At 45.4% G+C, this 27,454-nt stretch overlaps 1 protein-coding gene across 1 annotated transcript in view; it reads right to left on the bottom strand.

The window, feature by feature from the left end:
- adcy1a (adenylate cyclase 1a) overlaps positions 1-27,454 on the bottom strand; it is a 159,629-nt gene that overhangs the window by 58,017 nt on the left and 74,158 nt on the right. The window contains 1 exon segment of the mRNA XM_034179384.1: positions 25,557-25,712. Within this exon segment, the coding sequence (XP_034035275.1) occupies positions 25,557-25,712 (156 nt within the window).

Genomic DNA, 27,454 nt, shown 5'->3' with positions numbered 1-27,454 from the left:
AAGAGTTGATCCAGTTTTGTTCAAAGGTGATGCAAATTATTGGTTGAGTTAATAGGGTTTCAAAAAGGAATAGTTTGCACCATGTATCATGCTTATTTATCACGTTACGGGGTAACATATGTCTCATGTCATAGAATTCAATGGACGTCAACATTATTTGACCTTTACTTTAGAGACCAAGCATTCAACAGAGTCAAACCTATTCCATTTGTTAATCCAAGTAGCTCAATCAACAATTTGCACCATTTTTTACTAAAAAATTGGAGCAACTTTAACTTTTGACCCCTGTACAAACTGAAACTGACCTTTGTCACCATTTTTAAGGTTTTTACCCTGTAACTCCATAACATTCAGTCATAGATAGTCCAAACTATACATTTTTGGAATCTTTATGATCAGACAAATAATGTGGTATAGTTTTCAATATGACTGGAGCATTGTTATAGTTTAACCCTTGTGTAATTCTTCAACTGACCCCTACGTGGCCGCCTATTGAAAATTCAAGTGGCCTGTCGTTTTTTTCAAAAAAGTAATGTCTAAAGAGAATTTGTGCTGGATTTGGTGCTTGTATCACCATGTGAAGTATTGGTTCAGTTATTTGCTGCACTATCAACAGTGAGGCACTGTTTGCAGGATCATAACCCAGGAAAAAAAAAAAACATATCACATGGTCAAAATTCTCCTTCACAATACAAGTGATACTCCACCTCTGAGTTGCTCCAAGTAGCCTTTGGTTTGTCACAAAGTCATTCCAGTGGTCCCCAAGGATACTGAAAAGAGACCTAGAACCAAAGACTCCCATTACACCGTCTTTGTTGGAATCCAGCTGTGTGTTTTGGGCGATGGAACCCAGAGAGTGTGACTAACCTCCTCTCTCCAGACTTTCATGTGTTAGACACAGTGGTGAGCACAGCTAAGCAAAAATTTAGCTTAGATAACCGTTAATCTGCTAACTGAAAAGTTAACTTTTATAAAGCTAAACTGATAACTTTCAGTATTCAAATTCAATCAATTAAATTTTATTTATAAAGCCCTTTTACAGCACACAAGGTGCACAAAGTGCTTTCCATTAAAATCAAACAAGGAAAAGACAGTGTGCATAAACAGTTAACATTAAAAAAAAAGTATTGACACCACTACACTGGCAGCTACTGACACAATGAGTCAGTGCTTCTGTCTCATATCAGCCTTCTCTCAGCAAAAGAGACCTGGTGACCAGAGAGAGAGGGGAGGAAAGGAGAAAAAAAAAATTTATTTTACACACCATACAGACTTGCAGGCATATCACATGAGTCATGCACAGGCAGACAGTTTTGACTTATGGTTAAATTAATTTTAAACAAACTAATTCTGGACAAGTTATTGAAATTAATATCACCTCTGTCATTTTACCCAGTGAAAATATCAGCTATATGTTTTAGTTTTAAAGCAATGCGCTAATTTTGAAGGTTTTAGCATTTACAGAGTACAGACGCACATGCCGCAGTGCATTATGGAAAAATTGCCATCCAGTATATGGCAGTGTTCATGGCAGTGTGAAGAGCATTTGCTACACATTCGCTAAAAGTGCTGAATCACTTAAACAGAATTTTCAATTTTCAAATTGCCTTTTTTGTTTACAAATGAAATAAATCACATATTTATATGATATTTTGACTTTGTAAAATAACAACGATGATGGTAATTTCAATAACTTTGCTGGAATTAGTTTGTTTAAAGGTGATAGAGAGAGGTTGAATGGGGCATTAATCCTTGTTCTGTGAGGTAGCTTAGCTGCCGCTAGTTCCCCCCTGGCAGATCCCGGGCAGTCGGGAAAGCAGGCTGACTGGGTGACTGTGAGGAGGAAGCGTAGCCCTAAACAGAAGCCCCGTGTACACCGTCAACCCGTTCACATCTCTAACCGTTTTTCCCCACTCGACGATACACTCGCTGAGGATCAAACTCTGGTTATTGGCGACTCTGTTTTGAGAAATGTGAAGTTAGCGACACCAGCAACCATTGTCAATTGTCTTCCGGGGGCCAGAGCAGGCGACATCGAAGGACATTTGAAATTGCTGGCTAAGGCTAAGCGTAAATTTGGTAAGATTGTAATTCACGTCGGCAGTAATGACACTCGGTTACGCCAATCGGAGGTCACTAAAATTAACATTAAATCGGTGTGTAACTTTGCAAAAACAATGTCGGACTCTGTTGTTTTCTCTGGGCCCCTCCCCAATCGGACCGGGAGTGACATGTTTAGCCGCATGTTCTCCTTGAATTGCTGGCTGTCTGAGTGGTGTCCAAAAAATGAGGTGGGCTTCATTGATAATTGGCAAAGCTTCTGGGGAAAACCTGGTCTTGTTAGGAGAGACGGCATCCATCCCACTTTAGATGGAGCAGTTCTCATTTCTAGAAATCTGGCCAATTTTCTTGGATCCTCCAAACTGTGACTGTCCAGCGTTGGGACCAGGAGGCAGAGCTGTGGTCTTATACACCTCTCTGCAGCTTCTCTCCCCCTGCCATCCCCTCATTACCCCATCCCCGTAGAGACGGTGCCTGCTCCCAGACCACCAATAACCAGCAAAAATCTATTTAAGCATAAAATTCAAAAAGAAAAAATAATATAGCACCTTCAACTGCACCACAGACTAAAACAGTTAAATGTGGTCTATTAAACATTAGGTCTCTCTCTTCTAAGTTCCTGTTGGTAAATTATATAATAATTGATCAACGTATTGATTTATTCTGCCTAACAGAAACCTGGTTACAGCAGGATGAATATGTTAGTTTAAATGAGTCAACACCCCCGAGTCACACTAACTGTCAGAATGCTCGTAGCACGGGCCGTGGCGGAGGATTAGCAGCAATCTTCCATTCCAGCTTATTAATTAATCAAAAACCTAGACAGAGCTTTAATTCATTTGAAAGCTTGTCTCTTAGTCTTGTCCATCCAAATTGGAAGTCCCAAAAACCAGTTTTATTTGTTATTATCTATCGCCCACCTGGTTGTTACTGTGAGTTTCTCTGTGAATTTTCAGACCTTTTGTCTGACTTAGTGCTTAGCTCAGATAAGATAATTATAGTGGGCGATTTTAACATCCACACAGATGCTGAGAATGACAGCCTCAGCACTGCATTTGGTCTATTATTGGACTCTATCGGCTTTGCTCAAAAAGTAAATGAGTCCACCCACCACTTTAATCATATCTTAGATCTTGTTCTGACTTATGGTATGGAAATAGAAGATTTAACAGTATTCCCTGAAAACTCCCTTCTGTCTGATCATTTTTTAATAACATTTACATTTACCCTGATGGACTACCCTGCAGTGGGGAATAAGTTTCATTACACTAGAAGTCTTTCAGAAAGCGCTGTAACTAGGTTTAAGGATATGATTCCTTCGTTATGTTCTCTAATGTCATATACCAACACAGAGCAGAGTAGCTACCTAAACTCTGTAAGGGAGATAGAGTATCTTGTCAATAGTTTTACATCCTCTTTGAAGACAACTTTGGATGCTGTAGCTCCTCTGAAAAAGAGGGCTTTAAATCAGAAGTGTCTGACTCCATGGTATAACTCACAAACTCGTAGCTTAAAGCAGATAACCCGTAAGTTGGAGAGGAAATGGCGTCTCACTAACTTAGAAGATCTTCACTTAGCCTGGAAAAAGAGTTTGTTGCTCTATAAAAAAAGCCCTCCGTAAAGCTAGGACATCTTTCTACTCATCACTAATTGAAGAAAATAAGAATAACCTCAGGTTTCTTTTCAGCACTGTAGCTAGGCTGACAAAGAGTCAGAGCTCTATTGAGCTGAGTATTCCATTAACTTTAACTAGTAAAGACTTCATGACTTTCTTTGCTAACAAAATTTTGACTATTAGAGAAAAAATTACTCATAACCATCCCAAAGATGTATCGTTATCTTTGGCTGCTTTCAGTGATGCCGGTATTTGGTTAGACTCTTTCTCTCCGGTTGTTCTGTCTGAGTTATTTTCATTGGTTGCTTCGTCCAAACCATCGGCATGTTTATTGGACCCCATTCCTGCCAGGCTGCTCAAGGAAGTCCTACCATTATTTAATGCTTCAATCTTAAATATGATCAATCTATCTTTGTTAGTTGGTTATGTACCACAGGCCTTTAAGGTGGCAGTAATTAAACCATTACTTAAAAAGCCATCACTTGATCCAGCTATCTTAGCTAATTATAGGCCAATTTCCAACCTTCCTTTTCTCTCAAAGATTCTTGAGAGGGTAGTTGTAAAACAGTTAACTGATCACCTGCAGAGGAATGGTCTATTTGAAGAGTTTCAGTCAGGTTTTAGAATTCATCATAGTACAGAAACAGCATTAGTGAAGGTTACAAATGATCTTCTTATGGCTTCGGACAGTGGACTTATCTCTGTGCTTGTTCTGTTAGACCTCAGTGCTGCTTTTGATACTGTTGACCATAAAATTTTATTACAGAGATTAGAGCATGTCATAGGTATTAAAGGCACTGCGCTGCGGTGGTTTGAATCATATTTGTCTAATAGATTACAGTTTGTTCATGTAAATGGGGAATCTTCTTCACAGACTAAAGTTAATTATGGAGTTCCACAAGGTTCTGTGCTAGGACCAATTTTATTCACTTTATACATGCTTCCCTTAGGCAGTATTATTAGACGGTATTGCTTAAATTTTCATTGTTACGCAGATGATACCCAGCTTTATCTATCCATGAAGCCAGAGGATACACACCAATTAGCTAAACTGCAGGATTGTCTTACAGACATAAAGACATGGATGACCTCTAATTTCCTGCTTTTAAACTCAGATAAAACTGAAGTTATTGTACTTGGCCCCACAAATCTTAGAAGCATGGTGTCTAACCAGATCGTTACTCTGGATGGCATTTCCCTGATCTCTAGTAATACTGTGAGAAATCTTGGAGTCATTTTTGATCAGGATATGTCATTCAAAGCGCATATTAAACAAATATGTAGGACTGCCTTTTTGCATTTACGCAATATCTCTAAAATCAGAAAGGTCTTGTCTCAGAGTGATGCTGAAAAACTAATTCATGCATTTATTTCCTCTAGGCTGGACTATTGTAATTCATTATTATCAGGTTGTCCTAAAAGTTCCCTAAAAAGCCTTCAGTTGGTTCAGAATGCTGCAGCTAGAGTACTGACGGGGACTAGCAGGAGAGAGCATATCTCACCCGTGTTGGCCTCTCTTCATTGGCTTCCTGTTAATTCTAGAATAGAATTTAAAATTCTTCTTCTTACTTATAAGGTTTTGAATAATCAGGTCCCATCTTATCTTAGGGACCTCGTAGTACCATATTACCCCATTAGAGCGCTTCGCTCTCAGACTGCGGGCTTACTTGTAGTTCCTAGGGTTTGTAAGAGTAGAATGGGAGGCAGAGCCTTCAGCTTTCAGGCTCCTCTCCTGTGGAACCAGCTCCCAATTCAGATCAGGGAGACAGATACCCTCTCTACTTTTAAGATTAGGCTTAAAACTTTCCTTTTCGCTAAGGCTTATAGTTAGGGCTGGATCGGGTGACCCTGGACCATCCCTTGGTTATGCTGCTTTAGATGTAGATTGTGGGGGGTTCCCATGATGCACTGTTTCTTTCTCTTTTTGCTCCGTATGCATCACTCTGCATTTAATCATTAGTGATCGATCTCTGCCCCCCTTCACGGCATGTCTTTTTCCTGTTTTTTTCCCTCAGCCCCAACCAGTCTCAGCAGAAGACTGCCCCTCCCTGAGCCTGGTTCAGCTGGAGGTTTCTTCCTGTTAAAAGGGAGTTTTTCCTTCCCACTGTTGCCAAGTGCTTGCTCATAGGGGGTCGTTTTGACAGTTGGGGTTTTTCATAATTATTGTATGGCCTTGCCTTACAATATGGAGCGCCTTGGGGCAACTGTTTGTTGTGATTTGGCGCTATATAAGAAAAAAGTTGAGTTGAGTTGATTGATGTGATATGGAGCCCAAAAAAAATGGTTGGGTCTGTAATGGCTCAGAACCTTCCTAAAAGGCTCTCTGAAACAGCTATGTTACTACGCTGGGTTTAGAATGCCTCGTTTGCTTTTAATGGCGTCGTTTCGGAGCTTATTTGGCAACGTCATTATGAAATGCACGTAGGTGTTGGCGCTGATCGGTTGCCGTTGTTTGATTGGCTGCCCTTGCTCTCACTGAAAAGGAAGCGCGGAGGATCAGCTGTTTTTAACAGCAGATGCGGAGTGGCTCGGAGAAAAAGAAAGCATAAAAATGTCTTTGTAAAGCTCAGTGCCGTTACTGGCATCACTGGTAGTTGTTGGCGCTCTTTTTTCTTCTGGGCGAGAAGGTTCTTATAAACAGACACACGCAGAACACAATGCGCGTGCTCTCCCTTCACGGCACCGCGACCGGCTGCTTGATGAGGACGTAAAAAAAAAACCCAAAAAAAACCATGCAAAATTGGACTAAAAAAATCCGCGAAACTTCATTTGTTTTGTTTTACTTCGGTTACTGTGACTTCCAAAGGTTATGCATTGAAATAAGCAAGCTGCCCTTTGCAGGCTTACTTGCTGCCAGCATAATAATGCAAATAGCTAGCTGCTAAGGGTTTAGCTCATTCCCTTTAGAGGAACAAACCAGAGTTAACGTGTCATTCTAACGTGCAATTCTTATAACAGGAATATAGCGCAACACAAATTTAAAACAAAAGAAAATGTGATACTTACAGGCTGTACTGATTGCTGGGGTTGATTTTGTCGCAAAGTCGGAACTGACCCTCTACTGAGTATTAAATTCCGACTGAAGCCAGCTCGAAATCGTGCAAGGTTTGTGAAACAGTCCTCCGTGAAATGCGCAGAGCAAAGAAATAGTCGGCGGTTGTATGTCCTGGGGATGCGGTTAAAAATGAATAAAAGCCATTGATCGCGTACATTGCTTTCCGTGGGAAGAATATGTAAAGATCGTAGTCCGCTATGACAGCCTGGGAAGGCACACCTGGAGCTTGCCATTGCTCCTCTTCCAGTGGTAGGAATGGGTGGGCACAACCTTATGAATAATTAATTTCGAAGGGGCGTGTGTGAAAGGGGGTGGGTGTGGGTGTGTGTGGGGGGGGCTATTGGTGAAAAAGTGACGTAAGTTTTCTCTCAAAAACGGATTGGCCTGTTTTCTAGGGGCAATTCAAAAAAGGAGAAATACTTGAAATAGAGGTTCTGAAACTTGCTGGCACTTCGTGTGTATTCCCCACAGCGGGGAAACTCTGAACTAACACCAAAAACATGAAAAAGATGATTTTGATTCTCTATCCCCTTTAAAATTTTAACCATAACTCAAAACTGTCTGCCTGTGGATGACTTGTGTGATATGCCTGATATGTGAAATGATCTTTTTTTTCTCTTCCTCTTCCTTTCTATCTGGTAGTCAGCTCTCCTCTGCTGGCAGAGGCTTGAGCTTTACCTCTCATAGCTGTCTGCTACAAAACATGTAACAGGCAGGCACTAAAATGTATGATTTCAGACTTTACAAATGTTTTTATCTGTTAAGCTTTATTCACTATGCCTGCAAAAATATGTTATGTCTAAAAGTTATTGGAACTGATGGCTTTCAAGTTATCTATAAAGCTAATCTGCTAACAAAAATGTTAGCTTTGATAATTAACGGTTAAATGGTAAATGGACTGCATTTATATAGCACTTTTCCATCTGCATCAGATGCTCAAAGCACTTTACAATCATGCCTCACATTCACCCTGATGTCAGGGTGCTGCCATACAAGGCGCTCACTACACACCGGGAGCAATAGGGGATTAAAGGTCTTGCCCAAGGGCCCTTAGTGATTTTCCAGTCAGGCGGGGATTTGAACCCATGATCTTCTGGACTCAAGCCCAACACCTTAACCACTAGACCATCACCTCCCCGGTTAGTGGAACTATGCCCACCACTGGTTAGACAGATGTTAACTATCATCCAGACCCTCCAGGATTTTGCGATGCCAGGATGTCAGCCTGAATTCAACCAAGAATTCAATCAGTATATATGTACATCGACAGGTATCTCTATATCTATACAGAGAGATATATCTACTACTATAAGCAACAGGTTGGCCATTGTGTTGTCCCAAGGCTCTTGAAATGGAGAAATATTTCCTGATGAACATTTACCATTAATGCAGGTACAACAGAATTTTGCAAAGAGCTCTAGCACTGATGTACTGATTGAACTGCTTTTGACAGTCAGTGTCATGGTAATGCATTATTTTGGAATATATTTTTAATATTTGCAATTCATATACTGTAACATGAACAAACTATTACAAACACCTTTCAGTATGCAGTCCAAATCAAACCACCCTCTAAAAACCTATGCCATCATTTTCTATGACCCAAATCTGTTAGTGTGACTGCCAAAAACTCAAAAAACACTCATACTGTAATTTTTTTCAGGCATGATGGAAAATTACCTGAAGATGTGCAGTATGTTGTTTCTAAATTAAATTACATCTCTTCGAATTTTTATTTTTTTAATAAGCACACTATAAGTCCTGTTGCTTAAGTGGTAAATGGACTGCATTTATATAGCACTTTTCCAACTGCATCAGATGCTCAAAGCGCTTTACAATAATGCCTCACATTCTCCCCTATGTCAGGCTGCTGCCACACAAGGTGCTCACTACACACCGGGAGCAGCTAGAGGATTAAGGACCTTGCCCAAAGGCCCTTAGTGATTTTCTGGTCAGGCTGGGATTTGAACTGTTGATCCTCTGGTCTCAAGCCCAACGCTTAACCACTAGACCATCACCTCCCAGCTTAAAATGAAGGCGCTCAGCTCATACTAATGTTGGCCCCTTAATATCAAGTTATGTGATGCTATCAAGCTTTAATGCTAATGTTACCAGTGACTCTTGCAAGTTTTCATACGACCATTAGCTCATTAGCATTATGTGACACTAATGAGTTTTCAGGGCATGTTAGTGATTAGACCCATCGTGAATCACTGCTTTATTTACGGTGCCTCCCCTCGCTCAGGTCTTCAACCATCAAAAAGTGTGTAATTTTTTTTAGCACATTATAAATCAAATAGAGGCACTCAGCTCATGCTAATGCTAGCTACAACTTCAGTACCTTGACATCGCACCTAATGCCAAGTGAGCGCCAAGTCAATTATAAAACAAGAAAACAGTGCCACAACACATTAATGGATTTTGCCAATTATGAACCACAACTGGATTAAATATAAACAATTTAGAAGGACCTTGGAACATGTTTCTCAGTATTTTCCAAAATAACTGCTCCATTAGGGGTTTTCATGTATCCCATAATCCCTTGCGTGCCAGAGAGTCGCTGCAGTCAAAACAACATAGAGAATCCACACGATGACAATTGTAAATTAATATTATACTACAAAATGTAATTTTTTATGCTTTTCATTACGTTATTAAGAGACTGCTGCATGATACCCTGAAAACTTGCTAAAACAATTATAACAAATAATCCGTGTCTGCTACGTTTAATCTGCGTGGAATTAAATAAGCGCAAACTGAATTTCAGACATATTATATATATTAGTCTGGAACAACGAGGACAAACAGTGTTGTAAAGAACAATAATCAAGACGTTAAAGAGCAAACTTCTCCCACAACGACATGATCAGGAAGCGATTGTAGCTCACAGCAGCTCCCATTGAAAATAACGGCGAGACAGACTGTGATTCTCACATGTTTACATAAAACAAACGCAATAACATCTATAAACCCAGAGAATATATTCATGAGAGTTTTAGGCACAATATAAAAATAGTTTTATGTTGCGATGTTAATTGTGTTGTCTGTGTGCAGTTAAAGTGCAGCGTGATCAGAGCGTCTCAATGCAGTTCTCAATGTTACTGAGATCTCGCAGCGCGGCGACCTCTACGAGGTTTTGCAGGATTTGAAACCTGAAAAGCCTCAATGGAGCAACTAATGATTCAACAGATTATTCCCAAATTTATTGCCTGTGATCACAGTGAAGTATAATTTGTTTATCAATGCATATTTCATAAATACTATGACTAAAGAAACCCACTAAAATAGTTAGATATTATTATTTGGCAGGAGGTTATGCTCTTCATTAACTTTATATATACTGTATTATGTATTTTTATTTTGGGGAGTTTCTGCAAGATTAGAGTGGATTTATCCATGCAGAATGTGCCCGTATATCATAATTTGAGTGACCGTACTGAAATGGTAATCTGAATTCAACAGAGTTGGTCTATGGCTTGATTTCATTATTACAGCCGTTGTAAAGACTTAGCAGGTTTCATTGAAATGTTTTCATTGGTGACAGTTAATTTTATGTTTAAAAACTTTAATTTATACATATATAAATAATAAAATATCTCTCACTGACTAGTACTAGAAATTACTTATGCGTATTCGTAAGAAGATTTGTGGTAAAAGTATAGTTATCAATATAAGAAAAGTCAGCTGTCCAATATTCTAAAGGCAAGTTATGAAGTTTTTGCACACTATTCAAGTTAAAATGAGACCGAGCACACTCAAGTTTCAGGCAGTGACTAATCAGAAAATGCAATGTAGGCAGGTCCCGCTGTGGTGCAGACATTATTGTGTGTTTTAATTGCTTTTTGGGTTTGATGGTGTTGGGATCGGCCCTGTGGGTGCGTCCTGCAGAGCTGTTTTCCCTGTAGTTCAATCTTCATAACGCCATAAAGCAGTGAGATGAGGCCCAAGATGGAAATAACCAAATTTATTTGTGCAACAAACTGTGCAGAGCAGCATTTCTGAAGCACCAAGACAATCTGACATTCCATCAGAATTCCACATTATTCTTTCATATTTTCATCCTGATGTACATAAGATCATTTCTGCAACATTCAGACGGTTTTTGCTTCATCTGTCAGAAAGCACATGTTTTTTTTTGGGGGGGGGGGGGGGGGGGGGTTGTTGAAAACTATCAGATTGTTCTTTTCAAAAAAACAAATCAAGAAAAGGTGAGCGATCAGAAAGATTCTAAGTATAGTAAGCAAAAAAAACAGCTTCTAAGTGTATCAAGATTGACAGTAACAGGCATAAAAATAGACCGTTTTCTAAAAATACAACATTCTACCCACAAAAATAAATGAAACACTGTCTCTGACACGCAGACGTGGAGGCGCTATCATCAAATTTTCCTGCACTGCTGTTGTGTTCAGTCTGAACAAAATATGTGTCCAAATCCATCACATCAAGTTAAAACACAGTTTACTGCAGATTTTAGCTCATTTAAATTTTAACTGTGAACCATTATGGATTAAAGGCAGTTCTTTAGGAGACTTAAAGTGGTGCAGTTTTGAATAATAGTTAAACGTACCAAATAGTGGAACGCAAACGGAGCGCTGAAACCAAAGGTTAGGAAAATGGGGACTTTTTGTGCATCTTTAACACTTGAATTACTTGACGTTTGATCATTTCTGCCCTCAAGCAAGAACAGACTGACTGAAAACAAAAAGTACCGTAATTGAAACAGGATGTTCTTTGACTTGTACAGTATATCTGAGGAAAATAATTATTATTACAATATACTTTAACCTTTAACCTTTCCCTTTATTTGAAGACTGAGGATGATGGCTGACCTTGACCTTGGTGACCTATGTTTTAATCAAAACTAACTTTACCTGCGGCCTTGACCTTAAATACAAGGTATCTCAGTCCATTACAGGTTAACTCCCCAACCAAAGCTGGTGCCCAGTTACAGGTGGGTGGACTGGGACACCTGGTGCCAAACCCAGGTCAAAGCCATACAGAGCTGCCTGCTCTGATTCAAACGTTTGAGCACAGAAAAATGGACGTGACTAGTTTGCTTACTTCCCCACTAATATGACCAGTACTGAACCAACATTCCCTCACTTTTTCCACAAGTGACTAAAATGGCACTAAATCCATGACCAGTCAGCAGTGAGGATGAATTTCTCACCGAACGAGTGAGGCATCGGTTTCCTCCTGGGTCAGTGTCATCCATCAAAATTTGGGATTTGTTGTGCATTTTTGGGTGCACAAATTCAGTGTTTGTCTAAAGTGGAATTTGTATCAGAGTGGCACAGTGAATGAGTGGTTAGCACTGTTGTCTCACAGCAAGGTCTCGGGTTCTTTTCCCGCCTGGTCCTTTGTGTGGAGTGTGCATCGGTCCCTCCAGGTGCTCTGGCTTGTGTGTATTTGGATGTATGAGCATGTGTGCAGGTGTATGTGGTTTTGTTATGTGGATCTGGACATGAGAACACGGTTGCGTGTTTGTGTGTGAGACACAAGGAAGGGAATAGAGCCGGGGGATTTCCTTCGGGAGAAGGTGTCACAGAGAAACATGGTTGTTTGACGTCCTTGCTGTTGCAGCCGGACTCAACGCCGCCATAGTGAATCGGACGCTGTTGGCGCACAAACATATTGAGGAAGGTTGACGTCCTGATCCCTGAGCTTGCTGGATTCTAGTCACATTTGTGTTCAGACTTGGGTGAATCCCTCCAATGGCACTGATCAGAGAAAAACCTTGCCGACACCACTCTGAATGAGGTCTATGTGTGATGGTGACCCTCCAACAGACTGGCAGCTCGCCCAGCAGTGTGCACCACAGGGACTGCTGGGATGGATGTTCCTGCCTGTAACTTTATAGTCCATATGGCCTTATTCAAATCTCTCTGGTGCCATTTTATTGGATGATGGTGATGAACACCAAACTATTCAAAAGTGCACCTCAAAGAAAGCGGCTCAGTCTGATTTTCAGTTCATCACCAATTCAATATTATTGTCAGAAATGGCAGTAGTTGCGTGGCAGAGTGAGTGAAGCTAAAACGCACATTCCAGGCTAAACTCAGGTGTGCACATCACTTTCTATCATTATCACAAAACATCAGCTGTTCTATCCAAACTTTACCCCCCATTTAGCTTGAAATTTACCCTTTTTTTTTTTAACCCCAAATATTTTTGCAAAATCACCATCATGTTATAACGTTCTGTTGTGGCTGGGATTGTGGCCGCACGGATAATCATGTAACAATGAGGGTAATGCTATTAGAGGAGATGATACCAGGCTGTGGGTGATTACCAAACGGCGTAATGCACCTCATCAGAATCCTGAAGTACAAACGCCTGACAGAGCTTGTGCGGTTAGGCAGATTACAGCTAACGGGCTATTTCTGACAGCCACGACAAACACCAACCGCCAACCCGCCAAACAGCAACTCTCACACTGACTCATTACTGGGTCACAGCGATTAAAAGCAAATATACTCACAAAGATAATGAGAAACATAACCGCCACAAATTAAGGTCACATGCAAATAGGAATATAATTCAGTGCACACAAACGCAGATATAAAAAGCACCGAGGTCACATTGATTCCACTAACTAACTCGGCCGTACTGTCACACTTATGATGCTGTGAAATCTAGAAATCCAGATTAACATGGTTGTGTTTTGTGTGTGTGTGTGTGTGTGTGTGTGTGTGTGTGTGTGTGTGTGTGTGTGTGTGTGTGTGTGTGTGTGTGTGTGTGTGTGTGTCAGATTAGGAAACCAAGCAGGATTTTGGACAAATGGACATACAAACCCATTAAATGGATTTCTTTTACTATGTAACCCAGATATTTTGTCTGCTCTGCACAGACGTAACACACAGGCATGCAACTGCTACAAAAGACCTTTTTTAGAGGTGTAGAGGTCAAAACAGACCAGATACCCAACCAGGCCCACTTTTTTTAGAAAAGTAAAGTGATTCCCAAAATTTTTAAATCCACCAAAAATGTGTTACTTGATGGCATCTGGAAAGTATGGTTGAGGACAGAAGTTTGAGTCTGATTGTGGACTTAATGTCAAAACAATATTGGATTTTTCACCACTTATCTTCACAGAATTGGTAGACTTCAAATAAATTTGTTGGTTGTCTTGGATACATTTGTCACAGATACATTTGTCACAGTCACAGGACAGTAATGTCCTGGGTATGACATTAAACTGCTTCTAGGCGGAGTGGGGAGGTCGTGCGTGGGATCAGTAAAATCCAACCTGAAACCTATAAAAAGCGCACAGGTGACCGTTATTACCTACTCCGTGACTGGCGAGTGCGGTCGGTGCCACAAAACCGAGCGGGCCATTGGGTTACTAGGCTTTGGAACTTTCAAGTCTCCAATGGCAGGTGTATCACAAATGGTGGATAAGAGCAGTGCCAGGTGGGCTGGCACGGTTTTAAGGTGGACCTTGACTGTAATCAAGTCTCCAGCAGCCCGTTGCAAGTATCCCATTCAGAACTAGCATGTCTCCACCCTCTATGGTGCCGCTGGAGAAGGTGGGTGCCCAAAGTGTGTGGGTCACAGGCACGCAACCTGCTATCCACCTTAAACAAATTCATGCAAAGACGAGTCATGTCAGAATCACATCCTCAATTCAAAAGTCCCGTGGCGATGGTACTCTGGATGACAGGGGCAGGCTTGGTCAGCTGGGAGTCTGAAGTCCGGAGCCACACACGGGTGGCGCTTGTAAGAAGGTCATTCTGTCTAAAAAGTTGTGGTGATGTGATAGTTCAGCAGCTACAGGCGTGACTGGGCTGGCCTATTTAGGAGTACCGCAGCTCACTCCAATTGGAGAGGCCCCTAGAAAAGGTGGGGTAAACATCGGTCACCACAACTCCCCCTGACTGGCAGACCGCGGCCAGTGGGGACCTACTTATGCGGTCAAAACACGAGAAGAAAATGGAAACTGAACCCTTTTATGATGGGAGCATGGAATGTGAGAACCCTCATAGACTACGATGACACAGATAGACCACACCGATGCACTGCCCTTGTGAGTCGGGAGCTTGACCGCTTCAACATTGATATTGCTGCCCTCTCCGAAACAAGACTTGCCGGAGAGGGAAGTCTGTCTGAAGTTGGAGCAAACTACACAAGGGAAAGATCTTGAAGAGCGGCGGATCCATGGCGTTGGCTTTGTGATCAAGACATCATTGGTGAATCGCTATAACCTGGCCCCAACTGCCATAAATGAACGTCTTATGACTCTCCGCGTGCCGCTCCCCGACAGCAACCACATGACTCTGATCTCCATCTATGCCCCAACCCTTGACTCCGGGGATGATGTCAAGGGGTCATTCTATGCTGCCCTGAACAGTGCCATCCAAGCCGTTCCCAGCAGAGACAAGCTCCTCATGCTCGGAGACTTCAATGCCAGAGTCGGTAATGACCATAGACTTTGGGAGGGCATTCTGGGCTAGCAGGGGCTTGGATCCTGCAACTCCAACGGGCTTCTCCTTCTTGGCATATGTGCCGAAAATGAGTTGACTATCACTAATACTCTTTTCCGGCTTCCAAATTGTCACAAAACCACCTGGAAACACCCGCGGTCAAAGCACCCGCGGTCACACCATCCTTGACTATATCCTTACTCGATTACATGACCGGAGCAATGTCCTTGTGACCCGCAGCATGCCCGGTGCAGACGATTGTTGGACAGACCATCGGCTCCTGATAACTCGTCTCAGACTCTGTCTGCGGAACCTCCCCCTCTACAACAGGGTAAAGAGGGCATGTCGCTTTAACGTCATGAGGCGGAAGATCCCTGCAATTCAGGAAGACTACTCCAATCATCTCACAGAGCTTCTCAGTGAGGCTCCATCATCGGCACACCAGCAAGATTCAGTAGAAGCAGACTGGTCCATTCTCTGTGGCACCATCAGTAAGGCTGCAGAGGACGTAGTTGGCTACTCCAGTCATTTCCATCAAGACTGGTTTGATCAAAATGATGCCGATATCCGAAAACTGATTGACCAGAAGAGATCTGCTCGCCTTGCATGGGAGAACTGCTCTACCCGTGCTAGCTTGCGATGATTCCAAAACGCAAAGCAGGAGTGCCAGCGAAGGGTCAGAGAAATGCAGAACCTGTGGTGGCAAGAAAAATCAAAGGAGATCCAGTCATACACTGACAGCAGAGACCTCCGGTGCTTCTACGCTGCAACAAAGGAAATCTTTGGTCCCCGTCATGGTGGTACCAACATCCTCCAGTCTGCTGATGGGGCAACTACCCTTATCGATGATCAAGCCATCCTTCAAAGGTGGAAGGAACACTTTCAGATGCTTCTGAATCGTCTATCTACCGCAGATGAGGACTTGCTCCGTAAGGTACCCCAACACCCTGTCAGGCATTGGATGTCACTCCCTCCCTCCTACACCAAGTTTCAGAAGGCATTGAAGTGCATGAAGGCATGGAAGTCCCCCGGGCCCGACAACATCCCCTTGGAACTCATTTCTCATGGGAGCATAGCTGTGAAGACCAGGCTTTTCATGTTGATCCTGCGCATATGGGATACAAAAGCCGTACCTGCAGACCTGAAGGATGCCACCAACATTAACATCTTCAAGAAGGGGGATCGCTCCATCTGCGGAAATTACCATGGCATCTCCCTCCTCAGTAGTGCCGGAAAGATCTTTGCATGGGTTCTGCTTGAAAGGCTCCTGATCGTCGCTGAAGCGGTCATTCCAGAGTCACAGTGCGGCTTCCAGCCATCTCGTGGCACCACTGACGTGATCTTCTGTGCCCGCCTGCTACAGGAGAAGTCCCGTGAACAGCGAAGACCTCTCCTTTTCCTCTTCTGGGACTTGAAGAAGGCTTTCGATAGTGTCCCAAGACCAGCTATGTGGGCAACCTTGAGACGTTTCGGCTGCTCTGACCACTTCACGGACCTTGTACAAGCCCTTCACGATGGGATGACTGGCCACCTTGTGGACAAGAACAACATCTCTGATTCCTTCCCTATCACCACTGGTTTGAAGCAGGGCTGCATTCTGGCCCATACCCTCTTCTCTCTCTACCATGGGGCCATGATCCACGAACTTCCTGACACGGCCCCTGGGATCCGACTCCGCTACAGAATGGATGGAGGTCTCTTCAACACTAGGTGCTTTCATGCCCGCCAACTCACCACCCTAGTTACAGTACGGGAGCTACAGTACGCTGATGACAATGCGACCCCTGCGGACACAGTCACCACTCTCCAGGCTACTGTAGATCTCTTTGATGGTGCCTACTCTCACTTTGGGCTTACCTCCAATACTGGAAAGAGCAAAATCCTTGTGCAGGGAGTCCCAGGCCATCCCCCTCCAGACACCAGCAACGTACGACTCCATGGTGAAGTCCTTGAGACCGTGGAAGCCTTCCCCTACCTAGGAAGCGACCTTTCTAATGACTGCACTATGCACAAAGACATTGATAACAGGATTCGTGCCGCACATGCAGCATTTGGGAAGCTCTCCACACGGGTATTTCTGAACCACAATCTCAGTCTCCAGATGAAAATCATGGTGTTCCGAGCCATCGTTCTTTCCACCCTCCTCTATGGTTCTGAGTTGTGGGTTCTGTATACGAGTGATATAAAAACGCTGGAGCATTTCCAACAGCAGAAAATTCGTGCAATCTTGAAGATCAAATGGCAAGACCATGTTTCCAATGAATCTGTGCTTCTCCGAGCCAATTTCTCTAGCACCGAGACCACGATGGCCCAAAATCACCTCCGCTGGGCAAGGCATGTCAGAAGAATGCCCGCAACTTGACTCCCCCTCCAGATCCTGTTCTCACAGCACAAATCAGGCACAAGAGCCAGAGGTGCGCCCAGACATTGATTATGCGACTATGCCAACTGGGAGACCCTTGCCGAAAACCGTGCTGAGTGGAAGCGCACCATCATTAAGGGAACAGCCCACATGGAGAAACAACGATGCTGTGAAGTAGAGTACAAGAGACAGCAATGTAAAGAGCGGCTTCTCCTTCCTTGCTCACCACCCACTGTTCCCTGCACAAAGTGTTCCTGACTCTTCCATTCTGCTCTGGGTCTGAGCAGCCACATACGATATCCTCACCCCTTGAACAACTAAGGTTGATCTGACATGGTCCTTTAATGCTTGAAAACGATTATGCTGATGATGATGATTTGTCACAGTTCACCTGTCCGCTGTATTCGCTCTCTGTATTTTTTGATACTCTCTCAATAATGTTTCTCATGCTCTCTCCTGTTTCTCCTTCGTGTTTGCTATTCCTCAAATTCCGCTTGTGATATCTCTCCTGTGTTATTTTATTATCCATGTTCTCTAGTGAAGTGTTAGTAAATCCTGGTGCTCTTATTTTGACATCTGCTCTGTATGTTTTCAGTGGATTCACTTCCCATGATGGGCTTTTAGTTTCACGTGCACAGTCATTTCCTCGTTTATCGAAACATGCACTATATAACATCCATAACCCTTCGCTCCAGTGCCAGATTGCCTTGCTCTTATGCCTGCTTTCTCATTTGTTCCCTTGTGTTTGTTTCATAGTTGCTGACCTACGGTGTCTCTATGTGTTCCCTGAGTTTAGCTAATGTTCTCTTGATCACTAGCCTTGGTATTATTGCTAAAATTCACTGCATTTATATATAATTGCTAGTTGTGTACTGACCCTCTGCTTGTTTCACTACATAGCTCACTTTCTGCTTCCCCCACAGACAGTGTTGCCATGCAAACTGATTTCCTGCTGTTGCTTAAGATAGCGCAAATGGATTAGTTATGCATTTAAATATTTTGTCCGGTGGCAAAATCACGCAATCCATCTCCCTCCCATGGTTTTAGGGTGCTGATGGACAGATGATGTCACATTTCCACTGGCAACACAGAGAGATGCATTCAGCAGAGCCAGATTTAAGCAGGATTGGCTGAGGTCTGAACGCAATAGAATCTGGATAGAATCTGGCTTGCTCTAGGATCATGATGGAATACTTCCTCACTGTGTTCATGCAGTGACAGCATCTTCTCCCTGTGCCAGTGTTCAGCACAGCTGCAGCAATGAGAACATCAAAAATCCCTCTTTCTCTGTGGCACCTTCTTGCCAAGAGAATCAGACAGGTGCTGAAAAGAACACAGTTGCGTCTTCTTTTTTTCAGTCTGACATTGTATAAATGAACAGCCGTGCTGCATGCTGCTGCATAAATAACTGTCCTCTTCCCCCTTGTTCTAAAGTCACACCCCATGCTGGAGCTTAGTCTGAAGCATTAGACAGCCACAGGATGTGAACGCATGAGTATCGTAAAAGTAAAAAAAAACAGTAGAGGACAAAACGATAAACAAACTTGCAGGCATCGGGAAACATCTTCGTCTAATGTCCACTTAAAGTTTTGAGCACACACAAAACTTTCTAATGCATTCGCCGGACATCAGATGGCAAGAAGCACATTTAGCAAATGGGAAAGGACTTTTGCAACACAAAACCAACACAAATGGATATCCAATATTTGTATTAGTTCCTCATAGGTTTTTTGATGTATCATGGTGTGACAGGTGCTTTACTCTGACTTTTCCAATAGCTGCTTTGCAGAATAAAAACAGCCTTTACCAAACCCCACTGTTGTTATCTGCTCAGGGGACACCAGTTTTGTGGTTACAACATTAAACTGCATCCAGGACTGTAGAACTATACAAACCTGCTTCAAAATACAGATTATGTTGTGTGGGCCGCTGAAGAGGAGGTACTGCTGGCCCACCACCACCAGAGGGCGCCCTGCTTGGAGTGCGGGCTCCAAGCATGAGAGGGCGCCAGACCCAGAAGAAGTGACAGCTGTCACTCATCCTCTGCACCAGCTGTCACTCGTTCATCATCACCACCATAAAAGCCGGACTGCAACTCCACCTCCCCGCCGAGAAATCGACTACCATTACCAAGGTAATTTCTCTGTGAACTTAAGACTGTGTATCTGTCTAAACTCTTCTTTATAGCCGTTTTCCTGTCGGTGAGACTCGTCTGTGGAGGTGGCGTTTGAGGTGTTCAGCGACGGCTTCGCAACACCTCCCACCCAGATAAGTGCTCAAACAGGAGCTGCACGAGTGTGTGCTTGGAGGTGGAGGCGCTTCCTCCCTCGTTAACTGTGGATTTACTGAGTGTGCGGACTCACACTCACTCATCATATTTCTGCTTTCTGCCAGCAGTACCAGGGTCGACAGCCGAAGACAGAGGCCACTTGGGGACTCGGGACTTGGCGGCTCCGGTGTTCTTCAGACCGTTGGTGGTGGAAGCCGTGTGGGACGCAGCTTCTCTCTCGTCGGGGGTCTTCTATCTTTGAGCCTGCCCACACGTCACCTGGTGTTAAATTGACTGTGCAGATTACAGTACGTTTCGTTGTGTATTATCGCAACATTAAATTGTTACCTTTTTGGCTTATTCATTGTCCGTTCATTTGCGCCCCCTGTTGTGGGTCCGTGCTACGACACCTTCCCAACAGGATTTCTCGGCCATCGTCATGGATTCCGAGGGGCGTCAACCCGAGCTTGAATGGCCAATGGACAAGCCAGGAGCGCAGGCGTCAGCGGGAGGCGTGTTGAGTGAACTGCAGCATATCTTAACCGCCTTCACGGCTCGGTTAGATTTAGTGACCGAGCAGAGTGTCCTCCTTAATCGGAGGGTGGAGGCTCTCACCGCCAGGGTGGAAGTGCGCGATCAGGGCGCTGCTGCAGCCACTCCTCTGGCTGGTCCTGGGCCTGTATCAGACGTTCCACTGGTCGTTCAACGAACCCCCCCACCGTCCCCTGAAGCATACATAAGCCCTCCGGAACCGTACGGGGCTGTGTCGAGACGTGCGCGGACTTCCTCATGCAGTGTTCGCTCGTCTTTTCACAGCGCCCTGTCATGTACACATCAGATGCTAGCCGGGTGGCTTATGTTATTAATTTGCTTCGAGGAGAGGCACGCGCATGAGCTACGGCGCTTTGGGAGCAGAATTCACGGCTCCTAACATCTTATACTGGGTTTGTACGGGAGTTCAAACAAGTGTTTGATCATCCCAACAGAGGCGAGACCGCTTCGAACGTGCTGCTGTCGATGAGACAGGGGCGCCGTAGCGCAGCCGAGTATGCAGTCGACTTCCGCATCGCGGCGGCGAGGTCCAGCTGGAATAACGTTGCGCTCCGCGCCGCCTTTGTAAATGGACTGTCCCCGGTCCTTAAGGAGCACCTACTGGCTAAGGAGGAACCGCGGGATTTTGATGGGCTTGTCGATTTAGTTATACGCTTAGACAACCGTTTAAACGAGCATCGTCGGGAGCAGGCCGGGGGGCGTGACCGGGCACGAGCCGTCCCTCCCCCTTCCGGTTCCGACAAGGTGACGTCGTCCCCACGCTTCACTGCCAGAGAGCTCCGTGTGGCTACAGCTCCCCCTGCTGAGGAGGCTAGGGACACGAGCAGGGCCAAATTAAGATCAAATATCAGACAAAGGAGGCTGGCCCGCGGGGAGTGTTTTGTCTGCAGCTCTTGCGAGCACATGCAGAGGGACTGCCCCCAAACGGTCAAACTACAACGCCCGTCCTTAGAAACTGGGCTAAGGGTGGGCCATAACACGCACGCGGGAAAACCCCGCAAATCTGCACGAATCCCAGTAACAATCCTTTGTGGGGATTTAACCCTTCACGCCCCAGCACTGGTAGACACGGGGTCTGAAGGGAATCTGCTGGACAGCAGATGGGTAAAGGAAGTAGGGCTCCCTCTGGTGGCTCTGCCGACACCATTGCGGGTGCGAGCACTAGATGGCACCCTGCTTCCATTAATCACACATCAGACACAACCAGTGACTTTGGTTGTGTCTGGGAATCACAGGGAGGAGATAGTGTTCCATGTAACACCTTCTACCTCCCGAGTGATTTTGGGCTTTCCATGGATGGTGAAGCACAATCCCCGGATAGATTGGCCATCCGGGGTAGTCACGCAGTGGAGCGAAACCTGCCACCGGGAGTGTTTAGGATCCTCGGTCCCTCCCGGCACTACGGCTAATGAGGAGGTCAAAGTCCCCCCCAATCTATCGGCGGTGCCAAAGGAGTACCATGATCTTGCTGACGTTTTCAGCAAAGATCTGGCGCTCACTCTTCCCCCGCACCGACCGTATGATTGTGCCATCGATTTGGTCCCGGGCGCTGAGTACCCGTCCAGTAGGTTGTACAACCTCTCACGTCCGGAACGCGAATCAATGGAGACCTACATCCGGGACTCCTTAGCTGCCGGGCTGATCCGGAACTCCACCTCCCCGATGGGTGCTGGTTTCTTTTTTGTGGGTAAAAAAGACGGCGGACTCCGTCCATGCATTGATTACAAAGGGCTGAACGAGATCACGGTTCGCAACCGATACCCATTCCCTCTGTTGGATTCAGTGTTCACGCCCCTGCATGGAGCCCAAATTTTCACTAAATTGGATCTTAGAAACACGTACCACCTGGTTCGGATCCGGAAGGGAGACGAATGGAAGATGGCATTCAACACCCCGTTAGGTCATTTTGAGTACCTGGTCATGCCGTTCGGCCTCACTAACGCCCCCGCGACGTTCCAAGCTTTGGTAAATGACGTCTTGCGGGACTTCCTGCATCGGTTCGTCTTCGTATATCTGGACGATATACTCATCTTTTCCCCGGACCCTGAGACCCATGTCCAGCATGTATGTCAGGTCCTACAGCGGTTGTTGGAGAACCGGCTGTTTGTGAAGGGCGAGAAGTGCGAGTTCCACCGCACTTCTTTGTCCTTCCTGGGGTTCATCATCTCCTCCAACTCCGTCGCCCCTGATCCGGCTAAGGTTGCGGCGGTGAGAGATTGGCCCCAACCAACAAGCCGCAGGAAACTACAGCAGTTCCTAGGCTTTGCAAATTTCTACAGGAGGTTCATTAAAGGTTACAGTCAGGTAGTTAGCCCCCTGACTGCCCTGACCTCCACCAAGGTCCCCTTTGCCTGGTCGGATCGATGCGAAGCCGCGTTCCAGGAGTTGAAACGCCGGTTCTCGACTGCACCAGTTCTGGTGCAGCCTGATCCTGATCGCCAGTACATAGTAGAAGTGGACGCCTCTGACTCAGGATAGGAGCCGTGCTGTCCCAGAGCGTGGAAGCTGATAAGGTTCTCCATCCTTGTGCCTTTTATTCCCGGAGGTTGACCCCCGCTGAACGGAACTATGACGTCGGCAATCGGGAACTTCTTGCGGTGAAGGAGGCTCTTGAAGAGTGGAGACACCTGCTGGAGGGGGCATCGTTGCCCTTCACAGTTTTCACGGACCATCGGAACCTGGAGTACATCCGGACCGCCAAGCGGCTGAACCCCAGGCAAGCCCGCTGGTCTCTGTTCTTCGGGCGCTTTGACTTCCAGATCACGTATCGCCCCGGGACCAAGAACCAAAAACCAGATGCATTGTCCCGGGTGCACGAAGAAGAAGCCAAAGCGGGGCTGTCGAACCCCACCGAGACCATCATCCCCGAGTCCACTGTCGTGGCCACCCTCACCTGGGACGTGGAGAGGACCGTCCGGGAGGCCCTGACAAGGAGCCCGGACCCGGGGACTGGCCCCAAGAACCGACTGTACGTCCCACCAGAGGCAAGAGCTGCCGTATTGGACTTCTGTCACGGGTCCAAGCTGTCCTGTCATCCCGGAGTGCGTAGGACCGTGGCAGTAGTCCAGCAGCGCTTCTGGTGGGCGTCCCTGGAAACCGACGTCCGGGACTACGTCCAGGCCTGTACCATCTGCGCCAGGGGCAAGGCAGACCATCGGAGGACGACGGGCCTCCTCCAACCCCTGCCAGTACCTCATCGCCCCTGGTCTCACATCGGCCTGGATTTCATCATGGGCCTCCCGCCGTCCCAGGGCAACACCGTGATTCTCACGATAGTGGACCGGTTCTCCAAGGCGGCCCACTTCGTGGCCCTCCCGAAGCTCCCGACCGCCCAGGAGATGGCAGACCTCCTGGTCCACCACGTCATGCGGCTGCATGGGATACCATTGGACATTGTATCAGATCGTGGTCCCCAGTTCTCTTCACAGGTGTGGAAGAGTTTCTGCAAGGAGCTGGGGGCCACCGTGAGTCTCTCGACCGGGTACCACCCCCCAGACCAACGGCCAGGCAGAGCGGGCCAACCAGGAGTTGGAGCAGGCCCTTCGGTGTGTCACCTCCGCGCATCCGGCGGCCTGGAGTCACCATCTGGCCTGGATCGAGTATGCCCACAACAGCCAAGTTTCGTCTGCTACCGGCCTCTCCCCTTTTGAGGCATGTTTGGGGTACCAGCCCCCATTGTTCCCGCTGGTGGAGGGAGAGGTCGGTGTGCCCTCGGTCCAGGCCCACCTCAGGAGGTGCCGCCGGGTGTGGCGGGCCGCCCGCTCTGCCCTGTTAAAGGCCCGGACGAGGGCCATGCGGACCGCCGGCGTTCCCCGGCCCACACATACCAGCCCGGGCAGGAGGTGTGGCTCTTGACCAAGGACATCCCTTTGTGTGTCGACTCCCCAAAGTTGAAAGACAGATTCATTGGACCCTTTAAGATCCTCAAGATCATCAACCCGGCCGCAGTGAAGCTTCAACTCCCGGCTTCACTGCGGATTCACCCTGTCTTTCATGTTTCCCGTCTCAAACCACACCGCACCTCGCACCTCTGTGCTCCGGGACCTACGCCGCCTCCTGCCCGGCTCATTGACGGGGAGCCTGCCTGGACAGTCCGCAGGCTCCTGGACGTCCGTCGTAAGGGCCGGGGTTTCCAATATCTGGTGGACTGGGAGGGGTATGGACCTGAAGAACGCTCCTGGGTGAAGAGGAGCTTCATCCTGGACCCGGCCCTCCTGGCCGAGTTCTACGCAAGACATCCGGACAAGCCTGGTCGGACGCCAGGAGGCGCCCGTTGAGGGGGGGGTCCTGTTGTGTGGGCCGCTGAAGAGGAGGTACTGCTGGCCCACCACCACCAGAGGGCACCCTGCTTAGAGTGCGGGCTCCAAGCACGAGAGGGCGCCAGACCCAGAAGAAGTGACAGCTGTCACTCATCCTCTGCACCAGCTGTCACTCGTTCATCATCACCACCATAAAAGCCGGACTGCAACTCCACCTCCCCGCCGAGAAATCGACTACCATTACCAAGGTAATTTCTCTGTGAACTTAAGACTGTGTATCTGTCTAAACTCTTCTTTACAGCCGTTTTCCTGTCGGTGAGACTCGTCTGTGGAGGTGGCGTTTGAGGTGTTCAGCGACGGCTTCGCAACACCTCCCACCCAGATAAGTGCTCAAACAGGAGCTGCACGAGTGTGTGCTTGGAGGTGGAGGCGCTTCCTCCCTCGTTAACTGTGGATTTACTGAGTGTGTGGACTCACACTCACTCATCATATTTCTGCTTTCTGCCAGCAGTACCAGGGTCGACAGCCGAAGACAGAGGCCACCTGGGGACTCGGGACTTGGCGGCTCCGGTGTTCTTCAGACCGTTGGTGGTGGAAGCCGTGTGGGACGCAGCTTCTCTCTCGTCGGGGGTCTTCTATCTTCGAGCCTGCCCACACGTCACCTGGTGTTAAATTGACTGTGCAGATTACAGTACGTTGCGTTGTGTATTATCGCAACATTAAATTGTTACCTTTTTGGCTTATTCATTGTCCGTTCATTTGTGCCCCCTGTTGTGGGTCCGTGCTACGACACCTTCCCAACAGATTATGCTAATTTTTCAATGTGAAGAATAATTTATATATATATAGAATTTTAATACAGATGGTTTTCATTCCAAATTGCAGGCTATGAATCTTGCATGTTTACACCTCTGTTTAGCTTTAATCAAACACTTTAATGATGTTTTTCCGAACACGCACCTTGTCGTCATCCTCGCAGGTCATCACGTTGGAGAAGGGGATCTCGGCCTTAAACATCTTCCTGCAGTGCATGAGCTGCACCAGCAGGTAGCACACAGTCTTAAACTTCATCCTCTTGGCTGGTTTGATGTCTGACAGAATCAAACCTGGAAAAATCTGCAGGGGAAGAAGATAAGAAAACTAGGCTTCAGAACTTAGAGGTTCTTCTTACATCTCTGTGTAGTACAGATATGATCTCTGCTTACATCGTACATATCTAATCATTCACTCGGTCCTCTAAATGCACAATTCCGCCTTTGGAAACCAAAGCTGTCTGTTAGATTATTAAACAAGCAGATTAATTTCCTGAAATCATATGAAAGCATTCTTGAATCCCATCTTTTCCAGCTTGATTTTACATTTTATGGGAACCAAAAAATTATATTACTGAGACAAAGGTATAGTAACAAGACTTCTGTCAAAATAAGATGTAAACCTATTTGAGGTCCATTTTTCATGGGGAAAAAAGATGGTACTTTGTATTTCAGACAGGTGTGTAATCCCAACCATTTTAAATGCATAACAACTACTGGAGGTAAAATTTTGACATTTACTATTTTATGCTGAACTTTCTACACACTGGAGTATTTCAGTTAAGCAATACCAGTTTACCAAAATATAGTTCCTGTCCAAACTGCAACTCGGGATAAAGTGGGTTACACTGTCTCATACCCCGGGTATATTCTAGGCTGGAACAGTTTATACACAGTCCCTGAGGTGAGATTGTCCCCCCATGCATACACACACACACTAGGATACAGTATTAAATGTTTCTATTATTTATTTTCGCTTGCTCATGGCAGTGTGTAATACTCAGTGCACGTTAACGCTTTAATATGTACCATGTCACCAGGTTATAGAATCAAGTCTGAAATCTAATTGAATAAATACCAAAAATAGTACAAATAGTACACGGCTTACTGTTGGCCTGATCTTCCCTGTTGCGGGAGGGTGCTGTTTGTTTATTTGTTTTTTTAATTATGGTGGCATTAAAAACCTGGATGCTGAAATACAATCTTTTTATTTTATTTTATTTTATAATCTGGAATAAAGTAATACAGTCTGCTATAGGCCAAAATAATTGACAGTATGGTGGAATAGTGTGTAGTGCCTCACAGCAAGAAGATCCAGGGTTCAAGTCCACCAATGCTCTGGTGCAACACATACTATATACAGGGTTGGGTAGGATTACTTTGAAATGTAATCCAAAAGTAATCAGATTACAAGTAATCCAAATGTATGTACATACATACATGTAATCCACATGTATTCTTTCAAAGTAATCCTACCCAACCTTGAATATATATATATATATATATATATATATATATATATATATATATATATATATATATATATATATACTCAACAAAAATATAAACACAACACTTTTGGTTTTGCTCCCATTTTGTATGAGATGAACTCAAAGATCTAAAACTTTTTCCACATACACAATATCACCATTTTCCTAAGTCTAAGGCACACCTGTGCACTAATCATGGTGTCTAATCAGCATCTTGGTATGGCACACCTGTGAGGTGGGATGGATTATCTCAGCAAAGGAGAAGTGCTCACTATCACAGATTTAGACTGGTTTGTGAACAATATGTGAGGGAAATGGTGATATTGTGTATGTGGAAAAAGTTTTAGATCTTTGAGTTCATCTCATACAAAATGGGAGCAAAACCAAAAGTGTTGCGTTTATATTTTTGCTGAGTGTATATACGAGGTCTATTAGGTAATAAACCGACCCTTTTATTTTAGACCAATCATGCTTGAACCCTCGTGCGCATGCGTGGGTTTTTCACGCCTCGCTCAGTTTAGACGGGCGGCCAGCTGTCAGAGTCCTGATGGATCTG

This window comes from Thalassophryne amazonica, chromosome 10, assembly GCF_902500255.1.
Source record: "Thalassophryne amazonica chromosome 10, fThaAma1.1, whole genome shotgun sequence".
Classification (NCBI taxonomy): domain Eukaryota; kingdom Metazoa; phylum Chordata; class Actinopteri; order Batrachoidiformes; family Batrachoididae; genus Thalassophryne; species Thalassophryne amazonica.
Note: the sequence above shows the minus strand (reverse complement) of the source record. Positions and strands in the feature narration are given on the sequence as shown.